Source organism: Diabrotica undecimpunctata, chromosome 3 (genome assembly GCF_040954645.1).
Source record: "Diabrotica undecimpunctata isolate CICGRU chromosome 3, icDiaUnde3, whole genome shotgun sequence".
In the NCBI taxonomy this organism is placed as follows: domain Eukaryota; kingdom Metazoa; phylum Arthropoda; class Insecta; order Coleoptera; family Chrysomelidae; genus Diabrotica; species Diabrotica undecimpunctata.
The window spans coordinates 33,297,269-33,318,704 of record NC_092805.1 but is presented as its reverse complement, the minus strand read 5'-3'; the positions used below and the strand labels follow the sequence as shown (position 1 = coordinate 33,318,704).

General features: G+C 32.9%; 1 protein-coding gene across 2 annotated transcripts in view; it reads left to right on the top strand.

Moving 5' to 3' along the window:
* LOC140436657 (P protein-like) overlaps positions 1-21,436 on the top strand; it is a 62,157-nt gene that overhangs the window by 21,344 nt on the left and 19,377 nt on the right. For both annotated transcript variants that reach the window (XM_072525660.1, XM_072525661.1), the window contains exons 5-9: positions 424-690; positions 3,278-3,481; positions 10,296-10,411; positions 10,936-11,074; positions 19,110-19,245. In XM_072525660.1, coding sequence (XP_072381761.1) covers positions 424-690; positions 3,278-3,481; positions 10,296-10,411; positions 10,936-11,074; positions 19,110-19,245 — 862 coding nt within the window. The remainder of the gene's footprint in view (positions 1-423; positions 691-3,277; positions 3,482-10,295; positions 10,412-10,935; positions 11,075-19,109; positions 19,246-21,436) is intronic.

The following is a 21,436-nucleotide window of genomic DNA, read 5'->3' as shown; positions in this document are numbered from 1 at the left end:
TCCAATTTGCCAGTTTCGTAAAGCGTTTTTACGTTCCATGCTCCTATGAATATGTCCTCTCTTGAATATTTTTAGAGTATATTTTACGTTTTTTCTCTTTACTATTCTAACATTGCCAATTCTTTTTTCTTTGATATATGCCCGTCATCATTTGTGCTTTGTTTTGTGTATTTTCATCTCCTGTTAGCTTTTTGGGTTCCTCTGGTTCTTTTCTAGCTGGTTACTGTATTTATTTCCTTTGTATGCTTATTTATTTTATTAGAAGACCCGAACTACTATAGTGAGTTAAAAATAGTCTTACACAACTATTTTCCTTTGCATGTCAAGCTTTCCAGGCAACACAATTATTCCGTATGTGCTATTTGGTACCCATTTTATGTAGATTTTTAAATCTCTTTTAACCTTGTTTATTATCTTTTTTAGAATATTTCTGAAGTTTGGCGATTGCCTCTCGCAAGCCATGAATTTATAAAGCAAATTCCAAAGATGGAGTATACCCAAGTGTTTCACGTGATGCCCTATCAACTGAAAAATTTTACGTATCATGTCCTTAGATTACAATTTGCGACAAATTTGAGATCTAACTTTAAAGTATCTATGAAATATAATTTACAACCAACCAATCCCGAGGATGGGGTGCTTTACGCAGCTTTAATATTGTCTGGACTTTATTTCATGATTATATTTGATGTAAGTAAGTACTGAATATTGTATATTGTTAATATTTTATTTTTATACATCTCTTTTTCTCCTTTTCGAAGTGGCAGGTTATAGTGAATAGGTAATAATAATTCCTAGAGTTTTTAAGCTATGACTAAATATGAATAAACATGCAGTATTGTTAATAGGCAAGCGGTTTACACCTATAAGCATAGCATAAACCAACTATTTTTTTTGCATTTCTACTGCACCAAACCTTTTTTATTCAATTTTATACATTTTCTCAAGTTAAAATTTATTTTTTTTAATAATAACCTCCTTATAATATTGTATAATAACCTACAATATCTTGGCTACGTAATCAGAGGGTCATAATACAAGCTAGTGTCAATTAAAATTAGTATCTACAAGCTAGTGTCATTAAAAAATCATGGGAAAAATCAACGTAGCATTAGAGCGATGAGGATATCTTGGATTCCCAACTTCAGAGAGTGATCCAACTAATTGTATAACTCTTAAGAGCAGCACTAAACAATATTTAAATAACTCTTTTTATCCTTGACAATGACCGATACAAGATTGACCATCTAAAACTATACAGTGTGTCCGTAAAGTATGAAATAAATTCGATATTTCCTAAATAAAAAACCTTTTTAAAAAAATCTAAAACAAGTCGATTTTTAAATTTAATGTTCTACATTGTACAATAAAATTTCATTATACAAGGTGATACACGTTACAGTAATAACGTCATCGGCTCTTTTTTAAATGTAAGACCCTGTATTTTAGGACATTTTTAGATTGATAAAAATGAGCTGATATCAAAAAAGTATAATATTCGGGTCTAATGGATATAATTTAAAAGATAGGCGGTTAAAAAATAAATTATTTATTATCAATTGCAAAAAAGTAGCCTACTTCTAGTTTTTGGTAAACTGTAATTATTTTTAGTAACGTTCAATAACAATTAAGTAGTATAATAATTGTATTTATTCGTGAATGTTCTGTATTGTTGATTATAATTAATTTTAAGTAGAAATGAATTTGAGTGTAAAGCAAAGAATTGAAATACTCATGATGATTGGGTATGGAGACAATTAATGATAAATATCCAGAAACACCCATTACGCAGTCAACAGTAAGTAAGATTGAAAAGAAATTTCGAGAAACTGGTACGGTTGAAAATGCACGTAAATCAGGTCGTCCCTCTGTAAATTATGTTACAACATTAGATGTTCTACTTGCTTTTGAAGAAGATGCGCACACTTCTGTTCGTAAGGTTAGTACTGATCTCGATGTTTGCAAAACAACGGTACACAATGTACGTAAAAGTAAGTAAAGTAAGTAAAATGCACAGTTGTACAGGAATTAAACGAGAATGATCCAGATAAAAGAATAAAATTTTGCGAAATAATGATGGATAACAGCCACCGAAACCCTCTCTTGGTTCAAAATATTATTTTTTCTGATGAGGCTACATTCAAATTAAATGGCGAGGTCAACCGTCAGAATTGTAGATACTGGGTAAAAGAAAACTCCAACTGGATGCGGGAACATCATACACAATATCCGCAAAAGATAAACGTATAGGCTGGCATTATAAGAAATAAAATCATTGGACCCTACTATTTCGAAAGTAATTTAAACGGGCCAGCATACCTTTCAGTTTTTAAGTGGGTATCTCGTACCCATTTTAGTTAATTTATTCCCCAGTACAATTAATCTTGGAGGTTTTGATAAAAGTTTATGGTTTCAACAGGATGGTGCGCCTCCGCATTATGCTTTAGATGTTCGAAGGTACCTAAACGAAATTTTTCCGATCAGGTGGTTTGGAAGACGTGGACATATTGAATGGCCAGTGAGGTCGCCAGACCTCAATCCTTTGGATTATTTTATGTGGGGTCATTTAAAGAGTGTTGTTTATAAAACGAAACCTGCAAATATTGGAGACTTAAAAACAAGAATTCGTAAAGAAATAAACAATATTTCTCAAGAAAACATAAACAAGGTTCTACAAGAAATTGTACAACGTTTGGGTTACTGTCAAATACAACAAGGGCTACAATTGGAACATTTAAGATTAAGTCATGTAATAATTACTGGATGACTTTCAAGTTATTTATTATAAAAAGGAAAAGGCAGTTAAGATTTGATTACTGGTTTCGAAAATTACTTTACGGATTTTATTTATTATCATTTATTTATAATTTAAGAATATTATTAATCAATAAAAATTAATTCTCTAAGCGCATATCTTTCAAATTATATCCGTTAGACCCCCAGTATTATACTTTTTTGGAATCAGCTCATTTTTATCGATCTAAAAATGTCCTAAAATACAGGGTGTTACATTTAAAAAAAGAGCCGATGACGTCATCACTGTAATGTGTATCACCTTATATAATGAAATTTTATTGTAAAATGTAGAACATTAAATTTAAAAATCGACGTGTTTTAGATTTTTTTAAAAAGGCTTTTCATTTAGGAAATATCGAATTTATTCCATACTTTACAGACACACTTCATAAATTCTGTATTACGTAGCCATTTAATTTTTTTTTTAATTTTATTTTTCATTTTAAAATTTTCTAAATTAAAATTTTCTAATCTGGTTTAGATAATTCACCGTACTATGGCTTCCGTATTGGCAAGTACTGTGTCCATTGCTACATTAGCTGCGTTAGATCAGAGACCATCGATAGCAGAGCTCGTGTCCTGGATAGATATGGAAACACTAATCTTGTTATTTTCTATGATGACTATGGTATCTATTTTCAGTGAAACAGGAGTCTTTGATTATACTGCCGTTCTTGCTTTCAACGTAAGTACCTTAAATTAAATAATATGAACAAGCTGTAATCACTTGGTTGTAAATGGTCAAGATAAACTACCCTCATTTTAGTCTTTGGTATCCTCCAACGATTATATACGAGATTGTTTTTTTTTAATTTGTCTGTACAGTCTTTTCAGCAGAGTCAGACAGTGTGACTCGTTAATTACACTTCTCTAATATAATAATGAACGAAATAATACAAGCGGTACGTAAAGGTCATGATTACAGAATGAGGAACAAAGAAATCCAAATATTATATTATGCGGACGACGCAGCATTAATCGCCGAGACAGAAGACGAGCTCCAAAGATTAACACACATCTTTAATACAACATCCAAGAAATACAATATGATAATATCAGCAAAAAAACGAAATGTATGATAACATCTTAATACCCACTACGATGTAAAATGGAAATTGATGGGAAAATAATAAAACAGAAAGCAAGGTTTAGATATCTGGGAATAGACATAAGTAGTTACGAATATGTTAAAGAAGAAGTACGACAACAAAGCTTAAAAAGCAAGTAAAGCGGCAAGATCTCTTAATGATACAATCTTAGGGGAAAGGACAAACCCCTAAGACAAGACACAAAAACAAGAATCTATAAAGCAGCAATTAGACCTATATTCATACACAGCGGAAACATGACCTGACACATCTAAAACGAGACGACTACTAGACACAACAGAGATGACAATACGACGAATATCAGGGTACAGTCTGTTGGACAGGGACAGAAGAAAAAACATAAGAAGAGCATGCATTATAGAAGACATAAATGGATGGGTGACAAAACGGAAACAGGAGTGGAACGAACACATTAGTAGAATGACAGAGAATATGATAGTAAGAATAGCACAAGATAAGTCACCAAATGGACGAAAAAGTATTGGCAGACCAAAAAAAAAAAGACGGTGCGATATTTTAAACAATTTAGGAGCCTAATATTGAAGAAGAAACAGGCTTTAAAGCCTACATACAAGAAGGAAGAAGAAAAAGAAGAAGTCTTTCCTAAGTATTCTAGCATGTCAAGGATTATTACTTTCTCTTAGGATTTTCGATCCATTTATTCATTTTGAGTGCATGTCTTTAATCTTTTACATATTTTAGATCTTTTGATCTAAAATAACTCGGCAAAACTATTTATTTACCAAATAAGGTTCTGGTAGCAATGCTCCGTTATTTTTGTTATCCCCACTGTATCGTATGCCAGTCCTTCCTAAACACTTTAAATTTAACATTATTGTCTTCGTCTGAATAACGCAAGAGAATTTTAAAATAGATAAACAACAATTCTACCAGAGCTTTGACTACTTTAGGTGTTTCTTAATTTGGCAGTTGGGTTATTGTGACGAATTATGTGCTAAAGCCTTGATTTGTAATAAATATTGTGGCTATAAGCACACAAAAAAAATCGAACAAAATTTAGACTATAATATTAGAGACTTCTCTGAAAGTGGGTCAGAATACATAAGGAGGACTCAAACTAGTCTGGCCTAGGATACGTTATTCTCAGTAGATTTTAGGAATAATAAATTATGGGCGCCATGCAAGATATGTTGAGTTATAAATAAATTCATACAATTCAAAAACAAAACATACATTATTAAACAAAATTGGTAAACAAAATTAATTAAATGAAAACTAGTTTTATGCAAGAGGAAAAACATAAAATATACTCCGCCAAAAAAGTATCGCATCACATAAAATTACAAATATTTCTGACAGCATTTGGTTAATTTAAAATTATTTCTCTCTGGCCCTTAAGAATATTAAGGCTAGAATAAATATTAACAAGAAATTTGTAAATGCAGCTTACTGTTTAAGAAAAAATTGTCAATTGCTATTTTGTCTGGTTTTTATATTATTCGTTTTTATTTTACTTTTATAAAAGGTATACAGTTTGCGTTTAATTTAAAATTTCGTATTAAATATTGATAGTAAATATTGATCAAGTGGTTAGAATAATTTCCCTCATTGAAGACGAAAGGAGTCAGAGATATGTGGCAAATTTAGTGGGTGTAAATCAGTCGACAATATCACGAGTGGTAGTAAATTACCGAGAGACTGGTCTTTATGAAAGACGAGCTGTAACAGGTCGGCCAAGAGCAACTACGCATATCCATAATAGATTTTTAGTCCTTCAGGCTTTGCGTCGAAGACATGTGACTGCAAGTCAACTTCAACATAACTTAGCCGAGACTCGAAATGTATATGTGTCTTCAGAAACTGTTAGGCACATCTTAAGACAGTCTGGAATTAGGGCCAGAGTAGCTGCCACTGCCCCGAGACTTACAAGGGAACATAGTATAGCACGTCTAACATTTGCAAAAGAGCACGTAAACTGGAATATCGATGACTGGGGTAACATACTCTTTACGGATGAGTCAAGATTTTGTTTATACTTTTTGAATCGAAGAATACCAGTTTATAGACGAGATGGCGACAAACTTTGGAGGAGGATCTATTATGCTCTGGGGCGAAATATCTCTTAGGGGTCAAACCGAATTGGTACAGCTAGATGGAGGATCCTTAACTGCTGATAGGTACATTAAAGAAATTTTGGAGATGCATGTTGTTCCTTACCCCCCATTTATTGGTATTGACTTTGTTTTAATGCATGACAATGCACGCTCACACGTCGCAAGAATCATTACCGAGTACCTTCAAGAGGTAAATTTACAAGTTTTGAATTGGCCAGCGCACAGCCCGGACTTAAATCCAATAGAACATATTTGGGACCATCTTTACAGAAGGGTGAGATCTGGTAATATTCCGCCAGCTAATCTCCAGGACCTGCAACGGTTGTTAACCGTAGAATGGAATAATATCGATCAAGATTATCTAAGAAGATTAATTTGAAGTATGCCACAACGTTGTCTGGATGTTATAAGAGCTGTTATAAGAGTAATACGTCTTACTAAATTATCATTACTTTTGATTTTTATTTTTTTTTATTCAATGCTGTTTGTGCGCTTACCTCTAATTTATAAAATAAATTAAATAAAACCTTTATTTTTCGTACATTCTGCATTTTTCTTTTTTTTTACGTACTTAAAAAACAAAATAAAAACAACACTAAAAAATCCATGTTTTAAATTATTTTTAATACAAAATTTGCAGTTTCATAGGTGATGCGATACTTTTTTAGCGGAGTGTATATAAAAATATATAAAAAAATTATTATTGAAAGGTTTATCTAAGATACCTAATAGCTCTCTACAAAGTTAATAACACTATTAAACAATTTTTATGAAATTAGAATGATAAAGCTAAAAAACTTTAAAATATAACTTTGAAGATTTGTATACTTTAAAGATTTGAAGACTATGGGAGTATATTCCACGTTATAAGTACAAACTTGAACTAACTTAGAGATCAAAATCTCTGAGCTGGTAAGGTTGAGACTTCCGGATACAAACAGCAATTCCAGATTACAAGAAAGAAAGCTACAACATCTTACACCAAGTAATGAAACAACACGTTTCTATCCTGTCCTATTTTGCTCCATAAAAAAACAAGAGAAATCTACTACAGCAACAAATGGCTCTAACTATTCCATATTATATTCCATTATATAAACAATTTAACAGGAATTTCATAAATCCAGACAACAAAGAACCAAAAATATAATTGTCAAAAACTACATATAGCCGAGAGGTCAGTGATCTGACAGATCGCTTCGAACGCTAACAGAAGACAAGCCAAAATGATCTTCTTTTAACAACGATCTTGACCTGGTAGTACACCGAACTAAATAGATTCCATTAGTAAAATCCTAAACAGGTCTAATTCATACAGAGTTATCGATACAGACCTTTAATATAATTTAAGGCGTTAATCCTTTTAATACGTAATATTAGGTTCAATATGAGTGCGTACTTCACTACCATTCCACTCGATCAAAGGCGTCTATTGTGGCTCATCCATAGGTTGGAGTGGTCTTTTGAACAAAGTCTATTATAGCCTTAGGTAACACTTCTACCACGTCGTAGGGCTCCAGTTGATAATGCTCAAATGTATCAAGCCTAAATCCTATCTAACTCTGGGCAGTTGCATAGAACGTGTTCCGCTGTTTCATTATCAGCCTGACAGAATCTGTAGTTCATGTTTTCTATCAGTCACATTTTATTCATGTGCCCCCTGAGGCGACAGTGTCCTGTTAGAAGACCTACTATAATTTCCAGATCATTCCTATATATATTATACAGTAAATCTTTGGATCTCTTCTTCGAAGGTTCGTGTATAAAACTTTTTCCAATGTTTGAGACTTGCTTGTTTATACCAGTTGTTACGTTTCATCCAATCCGACATTTTTTCTTTTGGCTGTGCTTCTTGCTATTTTAACGAAAGGTTTTGGGCCTACGAATATGTTTGTTACCTCTCCCTGGCAAGTAAGTTTGCTTTTTCGTTCCCTCAATAGTAGTATGTCTGTTCAGGCGCAGATACTCAGAGTAAACTTATTTTGTTATTTCTTCTGATCCGAATTAAATTGTAAAGAAAGACATTGACAGACTAACTTGGAGTCAATTCAGTTTGAGTCCTGTGTTTTTTTGCCGTCTGTATATCAGACCCGATATACAGACGGATCAGATCAGATATTATCCCTGTAGTTTCCCTTTATTAGTTTTTGTAGGTCAATCTTTATAGTATATAGAGCAGTCATTTCTATAGTAGCATGATTTGGTAGTACCATGACTATGGTTTATATACCACAATAGCTAGTAGCTGCCAGTAGAAAGCGATTTCTTCTTTTAATATTTTTGAAAAAGGTCCAACGACATTAACCAACGAGCATCATATATAGCATTTCGAAGTCTCTAACTGATGAAGCCTTCTACACATCTGCGACACTACTTCTTTACGTCATTATTGTACCCTTATTCGTCCAATAAAACCTCTGCTTTAATTTATTGTAATAAATGTTTTGTTATAATCAAGTTGCTTTCAAATATTTACATACTTAATACATGAACTTTTAACAATACCTCTTGTCGACTGAAAGGCAGTAAAACGATTTGGTGTTATGCATCCTTTATATATGTCCTTTTTTTATACATATTTCAATACTCCTTCTATTAGTTTAATTCTGTGATATTAAGTAAGGCAAAATACTAAATTTTAACTTGTGGACAAAATTTATTTTCTTGATGGCTGCGCTGTTCCTTTTCCATTAGATGATCAGTTTTAGATCCTGTTCATCCAACTATAATTAACCAAAAACCTACGGGGCTCCTTTCCCTGTTCTCTGCATCGGAATTGCTATGAGAACTTCTTTTGTGGTGTTGTGAAGTAAAGTAAAGATTTATTGAATGGCATTGAAGTTTTTGATTCTACAAATTTCTTTTGTTTGTCTGAAATATTGAAACCTTCAGATTGTATAATTCATTATTATATCTAGCTGCATATTGTTCCTTAGGTATTCGTGTGGTACTATATATTTTAGGAATGTTTTGTTTAGAGCAGGAAGACGTTTTAAGCACGTTTTTGGTCCTAGTAGTTTACTAGGAGATTTCATTCAGATAAAAATATGATCAATAACAAATGGACTGTGAATTGTGGCATAATGATATCAGATTTAGCTCTTTTGAAGATGATTCTACGATTATTGTCTACACGTGTTTTCTTCTTTGTACTCTGAAGCATAAAAGTCATTATTTACATAATCAAAACGATAATTGTTTAATTATTTAGATACATAAGAAAGGGAGTAATATATAGATCATTAAGTCATGTTCATCCATGTTCCAATCGTAATAAGTGAGGTTAGCAAAGACTGTATGTTTTCTAGTTGTCCTAATAAATTAAGATCAGTTCCTTATGCCGTGTTCTATCTATACATTCCATTAAACGAACATTCAGAATGCTATCATCGATTTTGCCGCCTATGAGAGTGATAGAGATGGAACGATAATTTTTAATTTCCTCTGAAGATTCTTCTTTTACAACAAAAAAATAAAACAAAAATTATAAATTTATAGATTATTGCAGAATTAGCATCGATATCGATATATAATACTTCTAGAATCATGTAAAAATCTTGCAACTTACATTTAAAATTATTTTTAATCCAATAGGGTGTAAAAAACATGATTAGTTTGTAATAAAAATGGTTGTCCATAAAAAAACTTGTGAAAATCATTTAATGTCTTTAAAACGGCCTAACAATTTTACATACTGTCTTTCAGTGTCAGAAGAACACAGCCTTAAATAGTTCCATGTCATCGTCATCGTCTTTCTTTTCATCATATTATTTAATCTCTTTAGCGTACTACTTCCAAGAACTTATTCAGTCATTCTTTGTATTATGCTCTCTCATGTTATTAATTGGTGTCACCTAAATAGTTCTATGTCTGTTCTCGAATAATTCTGGACTATTTTATTTGATTATTTCGATGATTCTGGACTATTCTATTAGACAATTTTTTTTTAGTGGTGGCATCTTAGAAGAACGTTTGTTATAATATTTGTTATAATACATTTTTATCAGCTTTTCGTGTTACATGATTTAATTTTCTTTGTTTAATCCCAACTATTTTTCCTAAATATTAAGCATAATTATTATTGCAAAGTTATGTTTTTGAACTTAAAACGGGTTCTCTCATATGTAACTACACAGTATATCGTCTTATTCCCCTTTATTGAGATATACAAACAATAACGGGAAAAATTTGATCATGATAAAATATTTATAACTTTACATTAATATTTTTATTTCATTGTTTACTTTTACATTTAATATTTTTTTTGTTAAACTATTCTATAAACTTCCAAATACTTTTTTTAAATGTTTTTCAGAAAACCGGAGGAAAATTGTGGCCTCTTATCAATGTGTTGTGCATCTTAGCTGCAGTAAGCTCCTGTTTTTTGGATACAGTCACCACTGCTTTATTGATAACACCTATTACAATAAGGTAAGCAGTATTAGCGTTTACTCAATAATAAACGAAGCATAAACAATTTGTATGGTTTTACGATTGTGTGGTTAGACTTGTAAGTGTTTAGTGTTTAGTGTACAAACATTGCACATAACATAAACGTGTAGTTAAGACGTACAATAAACTAATTGACATCGATATGAACGGTATAACAAACGGCTTTCTGAAAGGGAAAAAAGAAAATAGCTCGTTATATCCGAACGACTGCAGCATCTCGAAGAAGTAGCGATTCTACAGACTCGAGAGAAGTTTTTCATTTATTATATTAATTTTATATTATATAAAATCGACATACCCGACGATAAAGCCGATTTTCACGCTACGGCTTATTGTACGTTTTGTGAGACAGGAATAATCCTATCCAATAAAAGGTGGCGTGTAAACAGAAAAAGATTTGACGTCGAAATAAAATGAAATCCAAGGTCAGATTATTTTGTACCAAGTAAAATAAGTATTTCCTCCAAAGATATTGTTTGCTAGACATTTATTTATCTTTTTAGGATATGTGAAGTTATTAAGGTAAATCCAATCCAGATACTAATTTATACGTTAATATTCGCCAATATCGGTGGTGCAATAACACCTATAGGAGATCCACCAAACGTGATAATTGCCTCAAATCCAGACGTAATGAAATCGGTAAGTGAAAATAGTCTTTTGGTGTAAAATCTTTGGAAATATGCAAGATATGTATCTAAAAGAACCTCAAAAATAGAGTAAATACGTTAGTTTGATTTTTGCAGTTGCTTTTCCACAATATCTGTTGTTATGAAATTCTATAGAAGTTTTCGTTCTCGTATTATCATATAAAAATTTGAAACAGAAATACGGTCTTAGATTTAATTTTAATCCAGGGAATCTGCCATTCGATTATACGTATTTCAACCTGGTTAGGTATCATCAGACCGACATATGCAGAGGCTCTTCTAAAACTTCAGTTTCGCCAAGTAAGAAATCTTAGTATTTCTAATGTTGTTAAAAATTTGAAAGTATAAAACAAGTAAAACTGACCACTACTCAATACAGTAGTGTACATACTTTTTACTTTAAAATGCATACATTTTACTTTTATGAAAAAAAGTTTTTCTTCAAAAAAAAAAGCTCTAAATCATCTAAAATCTAAAATCTAATTATCAGATATTAATTTTTTTTATATACGCAATTTGTCAAAAATATTAATTTTATGTAAGAGTTAACAATATCCACAATTATTAGTTTTATCTCACCATAGGTTGATCTGACACCATGTAACGTTCCGTCACTTAGTTAATCCAAAACATTTTTAATTCCAATCTAAATACATAAATAGTAATGTAATTTATAATTACTAAGAGTTATGCAATCCATATTACCTAACTATTAGATGGATAGAAGGCACTTACCGTACGCCATCGGCTATTGTCGTCACAGTCCAACGGCACACCATGTGCGTCAAGCGCATAGATGACTTTCCTCAAGTAGTATGGATACCATAGTACATAAAAGAATGGCTACTGTGGTATGCCTCTGGCCTAGAGTCAGTTCTGTTTTCGTTGGCCGTTCAGATATAGTCTAAAATATATACGTGAATTAGCGGTTTCGGAATTTTGTGATTTGTTATATAGTTATGGATCGTAACGTTGCAGGACCGTCTGGTTCGAAGCGTTCACGTACAGAACGATATCTGAGGATCCCATTGTCGAATAAACAACTTCAAAAATTAGTAGATTCATTGTGGGAAAGTTCAGAGGAAGATCCAGTAGTTTCAGCAGATGATTCTTGGTCGGGGGCAGATGATAATGATGAAAACGATAAAATTAAGGCTGATATTGTGAATGATTGTGATAATTTTTTTAGCGACGATGATGATGATATTCCTTAAACAAGATTATTTCCAGACTAGAATAATACTCCTAATTTAAAAACAATTGATTTCACTGGAATACCTGGCTTTCGTGTACCACCACCTGTTAGTAATAATCCATACATACATATTTGTTCAATTTGCTTGTAACTGATGAATTGCTAAATTACATTGTGAATCAAACGAATATTTATGCAGAGGAATTTTTTTGAGTCATTCTACTTTCAAAAAATCCAAAATAAACACCACTTTCCCTAGCAGAGTTAAAGACTTTTTTGGCATGTGGTTCCAAATGGGAAATGTACAACTGAATCACTACAAGAATACTGGAAAAAAGATGAACTGTTTGCTATTCCTGGTTTACAAAAATACATGGGCAGAAATAGATTCATGATCATTATGAGGTGCCTTCACTTTTCAGCAAATGCACATCATGAGGGAGATCCTAGTTATGGTGATCGTTTAGATAAAATCAGAAATCTTCAAGAATTTTTCAATAAACGAATAAATGGAATTTATTACCCTGGAAAATCGTTATCTTTAGATGAGTTCATGATACTGTGGCGAGGATAACTTTTCGCCAATTTTTAAAAAATTTTCATAAAATTGTACATATTAGCTGAACCAGACGGTATGGTGTTGCGATGGAATGTATACAGTGGTGCTTAAGGTGAAACTGGTGGTACAGGTCATACTGAAAAAGTGGTATTGTCACTGATTGAGAAGGTTTCAAGAACAAAGGACATTCTTTATATATGGACAACTATTATAATAGTGTTCCCTTATGTCGGAAATTGCTTGAGCAAAAAACTTATGTTATCGGTACTCTCCGAAGAGGCAGAAAACACAATCCGAAATCATTATTGACGCAAAAGTTAAAAAGGGCGAAGTGGTTAGCGAATATCTTGAGGGTATTGCAGTTAGTAAATGGCGAGACAAGAGAGAGAGGTTCTATTTTCTGTCAACGGAGTTTGAGGAAGAAATAATAGAGACACAAACAAAAAGAGGAGACATTGTACAGTAACCAAAGGCTATAACTAAATAGGATGCAAATATTTCCGGCATTGATCAACAGGATCAAATGCTTTCATACTATCTAAGTGAAAGGAGAACTTTAAAATGGTATAAGAAGCTCGGAATACATTTTATGTCTATTATGTTTTTTAACAGTTTTTTTTTATTCAGAAGAGCTTCAACAGTAAAACTTATATATTATGATTACCGTTTGAAAGTTATAAAGACGTTGTTATCGGAAAAATCTTTACCACCTACACGCAAGTTGGACACTACGCATTTACCTAGTAAGTTGAACACAACGCATAGGAGAAGATGTAGGAAATGAAGCCAACAAAAGATTCGAGGGTGTACCCAATACTATTTATTGTTCTTCATGCGAAGGAGCACCAGGGCTTTGTTTACAAAATTGCTTCGCAGAATATCACAAAAAATTAAAGATATTGCATTTTTATATTTTATTTGTTTTTTTTTTGTGTGAAATATTTTTTTTAAATAAATTTTCTGTTCAGTGTCTGTTGTCTCATTTTAGTGTCAAAATTTCAGTATAATATATGAACGGCGCCCACCGTGTGCCACCGACCTTTCATACAAAATTTTATTCGAACGGCCGACGGCACACACATATATATTTAAAATATATTTAATAAACTCTTACATTCAATTATTTAGCATTGTTAAGTTTCGGCCTCAGGTGAACATATAATATAATTGGTTGGCACTGAATGTGTTAAGATTATTTAGAGAGAATTATTATTTTGGTTTGTTTTGTTGGTGCTTGACCTATGATTGCCAGGTAAATGGAACTGTTCGTTCATTCATTGACCAAGCAATTTAAAAAATTCCTATTTAAGATTTATACCCCAGCCAAAAATCAAAACGATTTTATTATATCATATTTTTCTATTCTTTCACTGATAATATATTATGATATCCTATTCATAATTCATATATTTTACTCCGAAAATCATATAATTATCTAAATCATCCAAGGGTGTACTATATTTCAACAGTCATTATGTCTTTTCGGCTCTAAATCAACTTTTTGTTCAAATCTTTATCTTCCCCACAAGATTAAAAACCATTGTTTTTCCCTTTATAGCAAAAACGAAAGATAATGGCATATCTTTTTTTTAGCCTCCGACACTACTCTTAGAAAAAGAAATATTTATTGAAAGTCACAGAAAAGAATTTAATTTGGGGTTTGATTTTCTATTTTTCTTTTTTTTTTCACCAAGAATTTTGGTTTGGTTTGGTTAACCAAGAACAGTAGTTCAGTTGAGAGCTGCTGCACTGCCGTCCCATTCCAGAGACCTAAGGGATACAGAACTGGCTGTAGGATATCAAGAAGTTCATTTTGTTTATATAAGAATAACTTACATATATCATATATTTACATATTTTAGCTTTTAATAAATAATATCCTTCTCAAGGCTTTAAACTTTCTTTAATAATAATTATCATCATCATCAATTAGCATATATTTCTCCACTGCTGAACGTAGGCCTCCCGTAAAATTTTCCACCCATTTCTATCTTGTGCTTCTTGCATCCAGTTTGTGGTGATGCGCTTGATACCATCCCTCCATCTAGTCGGTGGTCGTCCTCTGCTTCGATATGCCTCTTGCCTTGGTCACCATTCCAGAATCTTTCTGGTCTATCTATTATCCGTTAATCTGGCAACATGTCCGGCCCAAGCCCATTTAGCCATGGCTATTTTTTCAACTGCATCTGTGACTCCTGTTCTTCTTCTTATTTCTAGGTTTGGTACTTTATCTCTGATGGTAATACCTAATATTGATCTTTCCATAGCGCGTTGTGTAACTCTTATTTTATCTATTGTTCTTTTTGTCAGAGTCAGTGTTTCTGCATATATGTAAGAACCGGTAAAACGCACTAGTTAAAAACCTTTCTTTTTAAACAAACTGGGATAACAGACTTGAAAATGTTATTCAATCTATCAAAGGCAGCTCATGTGAGACCTATCCTTCTTTGTATTTCAGTTGTCTAATTTCTCGGCCTAAGCGAATCTCATGCCCTAGATACTTGTAAGCTATTACTTGATCGATGCTATGGCTATCAATCGGAATTTTACCGTTGACTACAAGGTTGGTCATAAATTTTGTCTTTGAGCTGTTAATTTTAAGATCAATTGTTTTTGACACTTTATAGAGCGTTTGCAGCATTTTTGTAGTTTTATCAACTCTATCAGATATTAAAACGATGTCATCGGCAAATCTTAGGTGGTTCAGATCTTCCCCATTTATATTAAGTCCCATGTTATCCTCCCGTTCCATTTGCTTGAACATATATTCAAGAACAGCTGTAAACAATTTAGGGGAGATAGTATCACCCTGTCTAATTCCACGTTCTATAGATAGAATAGAACGTGAAATTAGAACGTGGAATAATAATTAACTGTCATTTAAAGCCGAAGTGTAGAAATACTTCTTTCTAGTAGCGAGTAGATTACATTTTCAAAACTAGGTTTACTTTTTCTTATTATTCAAATTTAGCGTTAGGGTGTACACATTAGATAAGAGGGTTATATTTTTTTATAATCAGGGTTTGCGTTTTAGGGATTATATTTTTTATAATTAGGGATGAATTAATGAATTTAAACCTCGTGAAATTAATAAGACAACCCTTATAGCAGTATAAAATCCTTCGGGTAGTATACGTTGATACTTTCCTAATGTCCACAATATTTTTCCATATATTTTCAACGTACGATCATAATTGGAGATCTTAATGCAAAAATAGCGAAAGAAAATATATATATTCCATACATCGGAAAATGCAGTGCTCATGACGTCACCAACGACAATGGAAATAGAATAATAGGATTTGCAGCATCCAAGGGCATGGTCGTTGGAAGTACCTACTTCCCCCATAAGAATATCCATAAAGCAACATGGACGTCGCCTGATGGTACAACCAAAAATCAAATAGATCACATCCTAATAGAAACCAGGCACTTCTCTAATCTAATGGATGTACGTACTTATCGTGGAGCTAATATAAATTCAGACCACTTCTTAGTAGGCGCAAAAATAAGAGCAAGAATCTCAAATGCAAAAAAAGAAAAGGGCAAGAAAAGTACTCGCTACAATTTAAAACTCTTGAAAGAGCCCCGTGCACTAGAAAGGTATCAAAATTACCTTGAACATGAAAGCACAACAGATGAGAATTTAACAGCTAGCGAGCAATGGGATATATGTAGAAGAACAATTAAGAAAGCGGCAAACAACGTCCTAGGACCAGAAGAATCCACCCCACGCAACAGTTGGTTCGACGATGAATGTGAAGATATCACTAAAAGAAAAAATTATGCATATAAACTTATGCAACAAAGAAGAACACGGGATAAGGAACAAATGTACAAAGATCTTAGGAAGGAGGAAAAACGCGTACATCGAAGGAAAAAGCGGACCTTCGAAAACCAGATTATGCAAGAGCTTCAATCATTAAAGGGGCAAAATGAAACTAGAAAGTTCTATAATATCCTAAATAAGACAAGAAAAGAATTTAAACCACGGTTGACGATGTGTAGAGACAAAAATGGACATATAGTCAATACCGCTGACGCAGTACAAAGCAGATGGGTTGAGCACTTCAAAGAACTACTTGGTACCGAAGTGGAAAATGATGCGTCACCCCAAAAACCAAGAAATAACACTCACGTAGAACCTCCTTCAATATTTGAAGTGAAAGACGCAATCACACGACTCAAAAATAGCAAGTCCCCAGGAGTGGATTGTATCCCCGCAGAGCTCATCAAACATGGAGGTAACAGCATTATGCACCAAATTCACAACATAATAGTCAAAGTCTGGGAAGAAAAACAAATGCCAGAGGAATGGTGCACTGGAATCATATGTCCACTGCACAAAAAGGGAGATCTGTTGGAATGTAAAAATTATAGGGGTATAACTCTTCTGAATACAATGTACAAAATATTCTCCAACACCCTGTACAGCCGTTTAAGTACGTACGTGGAAGAAATCCTTGGTGAGTATCAAAGCGGTTTTAGGCCAGGTACGTCAACAATTGACCAGATTTTTGTGCTACGTCAAATCTTAGAAAAAACCAATGAATTTAATATTGGCACGTTCCATCTCTTTGTGGACTTTAAGTCAGCGTATGATAGCGTCCTAAGAGGTAAATTATACGAAGCCATGAATGAACTTAACATTCCCCATAAATTAATAAGGCTCGTAAAAACAACTATGAGTAAAGTGATCTGCAGAGTGCAAATACAAGGCGATATGTCACAAGCGTTTGAAACATATGCAGGGTTACGGCAGGGAGACGCGCTGGCGTGCCTTCTCTTTAATATAGCGTTAGAAAAGACTATAAGAGATGCCGAGTTACACAATAAGGGAACAATCTTTAATAAATCAACGCAGATTATGGCTTACGCTGACGATCTGGATTTGATCGCACGTACTACACGAGGACTTAAAGAGATGACTTCCACCTTCTTGACAGCCGCACAAAATATGGGCCTTAAAATAAACGAGGAAAAAACCAAAACGTTAGCAACTATTCCAAATAACAGAGATAGAGCTAGAAACGCCGAAGAAAACTTCAGTATAGACCAATATAATTTTGAGGTGGTAAATAAGTTTACATATTTGGGTTCTCTCATAACAAACGATAATGACACATCTGAAGAAGTAAAACGGAGGGTACTGCTAGCAAACAAATGTTATTTTGGACTAAGCAAGCAGCTAAAAAACAGAAATTTAAGCCAGAAAACCAAACTAATAATATATAGAACACTCATCCTACCAGTGCTGACATATGGGTCAGAAACATGGACCATCTCCAAAACAGACGCAAATCTTCTGCTCGTCTTCGAAAGGAAGATACTAAGAAGAATAATGGGCGCATTCTGTAAGAATGGTATTTGGAGAAGGCGATATAATTTCGAATTGTACGAGAAGTATAAAAAAAAAATAGTAAATGGTAGAGATGTAATATCCTTCATAAAAATAGGTAGGCTTAGATGGGCTGGACATGTGTCAAGAGCAAATGAAAATTACCCACCCAGACGAACTCTATTATCGGTCCCAGTGGGAAATAGGAGTAGAGGCAGACCACGACTGAGATGGAGGGACGGTGTGGACGAGGACGCAAGGAAAATCGGCGTGGCAAATTGGCAACGGTTGGCGATGAACAGAAACGACTGGCGAAATAGACTGGGGAAGGTCAAGGCTCAACTAGAGCTGTAGCACCACTGATGATGATGATTTTCAACGTACAATATCTGTTTTTTCACATTCATGCCTAGTTTTACAAGCATGCAAATTTACCGAATCTTATCTAAGAGTCAATTGGACATTTTCTGGCATAGCCTAAAAACTAGTCAAGCTAAATTAAGTCTCACACATTTTGTGATCTGAGCACACTTCTAATTCGTGCTACATTTTCATCTAATATTTGTTACATTGGCGCATTCTACAACGCGCTCTTATTTTTGTTATTTTTGTATTTTGTTATTTTTGTTACAACCAGCCTACTCTCGTTGCAGATTTATTTAGAATTTTAAACTACGACGTTAGCCTTTTTATTTTTTTGCCACGATTTAAACGTATTTCGATAGAACACTTCGCTTTATCAAAATACGAGTCGATCTGACCGATGCGACGCCTCGGATGTTTTAAATAGTTTTGTGTAATACTTCCCCAATTTTTTCACCAATAACCAGAAACCAATTGATAAATAAAGTCAATTTTACTTTTGTTATTTCAGATATGAAAAATAATTGATGTAATTATTTTTTTAACAATATATTTCTTTTTATTCTTTTTAGGGTATAACGTTTGGAGTTTTTACTTTGCATACTGGAATTGGAGCTTGTATTACTATACTCATAATATATTTGCAGATTAGAATCATGTATAGAGACATCAAGCACTATCAATATGACGAACCCGAGGAAATTAAAGGTTAGTATCAAAAGTACAGAAAATTAATGTTTTAACCCGGCGACTGTGTGGTGACATTTTGTGACAGTAGCTGTGTGTTGAGGTAATTTAATTATCAACCAATTTTTTTCATTTATAAAATTTAGAAAACATTTTATTTTTACATGTTACCTTACAGATAAATCATGGTTATATTGTTATATATCCCTTGTCAAATTCATATCATTTTAAAAATTTCTTTTAAAAAATTCAATGATTCGATAACGATACCTACTAAAATTTGGTTTATTAACCAAAATTTTTGTTGGAGATACGGAATAAAAATAAAATACAACATTTACAAAAAGTAACCAAGAAATTTTTTTGCGTATATAATAGCATAATTAACAATTTGTTGCACAGTTAGAACAAAAATATACACAATTTTCAAGACAATAAAAAATGTCACATTTTACATATTTCTTTTGACACTTTCTGTCCTTTCCAAGGGGACACACTCCACATCTGGATGTTGTTCATTGTTTCTTGTTGAAAGGTGCTTAAGTGTCTTCTCCGCTGTCATTTCTTTTAGTTTCGCCCCTATGTCTGATGGTATTATTTGATTGTTACTTCGTTTTTCTTTTAATACGAGTATATGGTTTAATTAGTACCAAACCAAGTTCTTTTAAAAAAATCTACGTTTTAGTTTTTCTGTTGGCTTGTTATGTTAATAAACAACGTTAATAACGTAATTATTTATTCCCGCATTACTAAGTAGTGGAAAAAACTTGTTAAAGGCCATCGCTTGCTATTACGAGACCCATTATATAACGCAGACATTTCGTCAACCATATCCACGCTACCTTTTTTGTGATATAAAAGTCTATAATCTTGGCCGATTTGATTTGTGGTCAATCTCTGTTTAATGAGAAGATCATGATGAAGTGAAGAAGCTACTAACACTATTTTATTTTTCTTCGGAGTAAAGGACACCAAAGAAAAGTCTTTTTTAAATCCGGAAACTGCGTGGTTTTCAGCTCTGATTTTGGAATTCAAAAAGATTGTCGGTATTTCCTTTTAGTTTTTACGAATAGTTCCAACACATGTTAACCGATTTTCACTAAGCAAATGTTTAATTAGCGGTATGCTGGTAAACCAGTTGTCGAATATAATGTTGCGATTAGTACCACTTATTGGATTTACAAGCCTGTTTACTACATCAAACGGTCGATTACTGAATTGGAAAAGTCCTTCAGGGTGTGACCAAATATATACCTCTAAATTTAAAATATAGAATGTTTATGCATCTAATAAGGCAAATATGTTAATGCCATATTTGTACGGCTTATTGGGGATATATTGCCGAAAGGAAGAACGTCTCCGAAAAGATTCTAATTTTTCGTCGATCATCAAGTATCGACTAGGAATAAAATATTGTTGACAATTAAATACAAATCGATCAAAAACCGGTTTATCTACTTTATTTTGTTCTTTTCTATTTTCGATATTATCGAATCGAAGGCACTTTAAAAAAATAATATAATTCTTTGCAGGGACATTGTTAACCTAAAAAATGTCAATAACTGTTCCATTTGTAGCCTTAAAATCCTCCAGATTTAACCTATTATTTGTTTTATAAACGTCTGGTAAATATAATAATCCGAAAACTGCACGAATTTCTTCTGCATCCGTAGGCTTGGTGATATACTTACATTCCTATCAAGGAATGGGCAACTTGCAATGTTTTGCATTATTTCGAACACCGGAAAGTAGAGTAATTAAATTTTCTTGTCGTGTTCTAGCCGATTTATTAGGACAGTTCTCATTTTATTTTTTATTCCCATCCGATAAAAAACTTATTGATTGTCTTACTCTCTCATCTTCAAACGTATTGTTGTTTTGAGAAGATTCTTCCGACGATAAAGTTGGTTTTGTAATACGTCTTCACTGGGACGAAGGCTAACCTCCTGACTTTCATTTTCAGATTCTCTTTCTGATCCCAACTCTGATCCAGTTAATTCATCCTGCCAAAGCTTCAAGAGGGCTTCTTGTTCTTTCTCCTAACTACACCAACTACACATATTTCTATATGTCTGAAATTAATAATATTTAATTAATTTTCAATACTTCTACTAATTCAATTATATTTCTGTTAAAAAAAATGCTATTTTTAAACAGTATGCATATTTTCTAAAAAAATGCATATTTAATGCATATTTTCTAGAAAAAATCT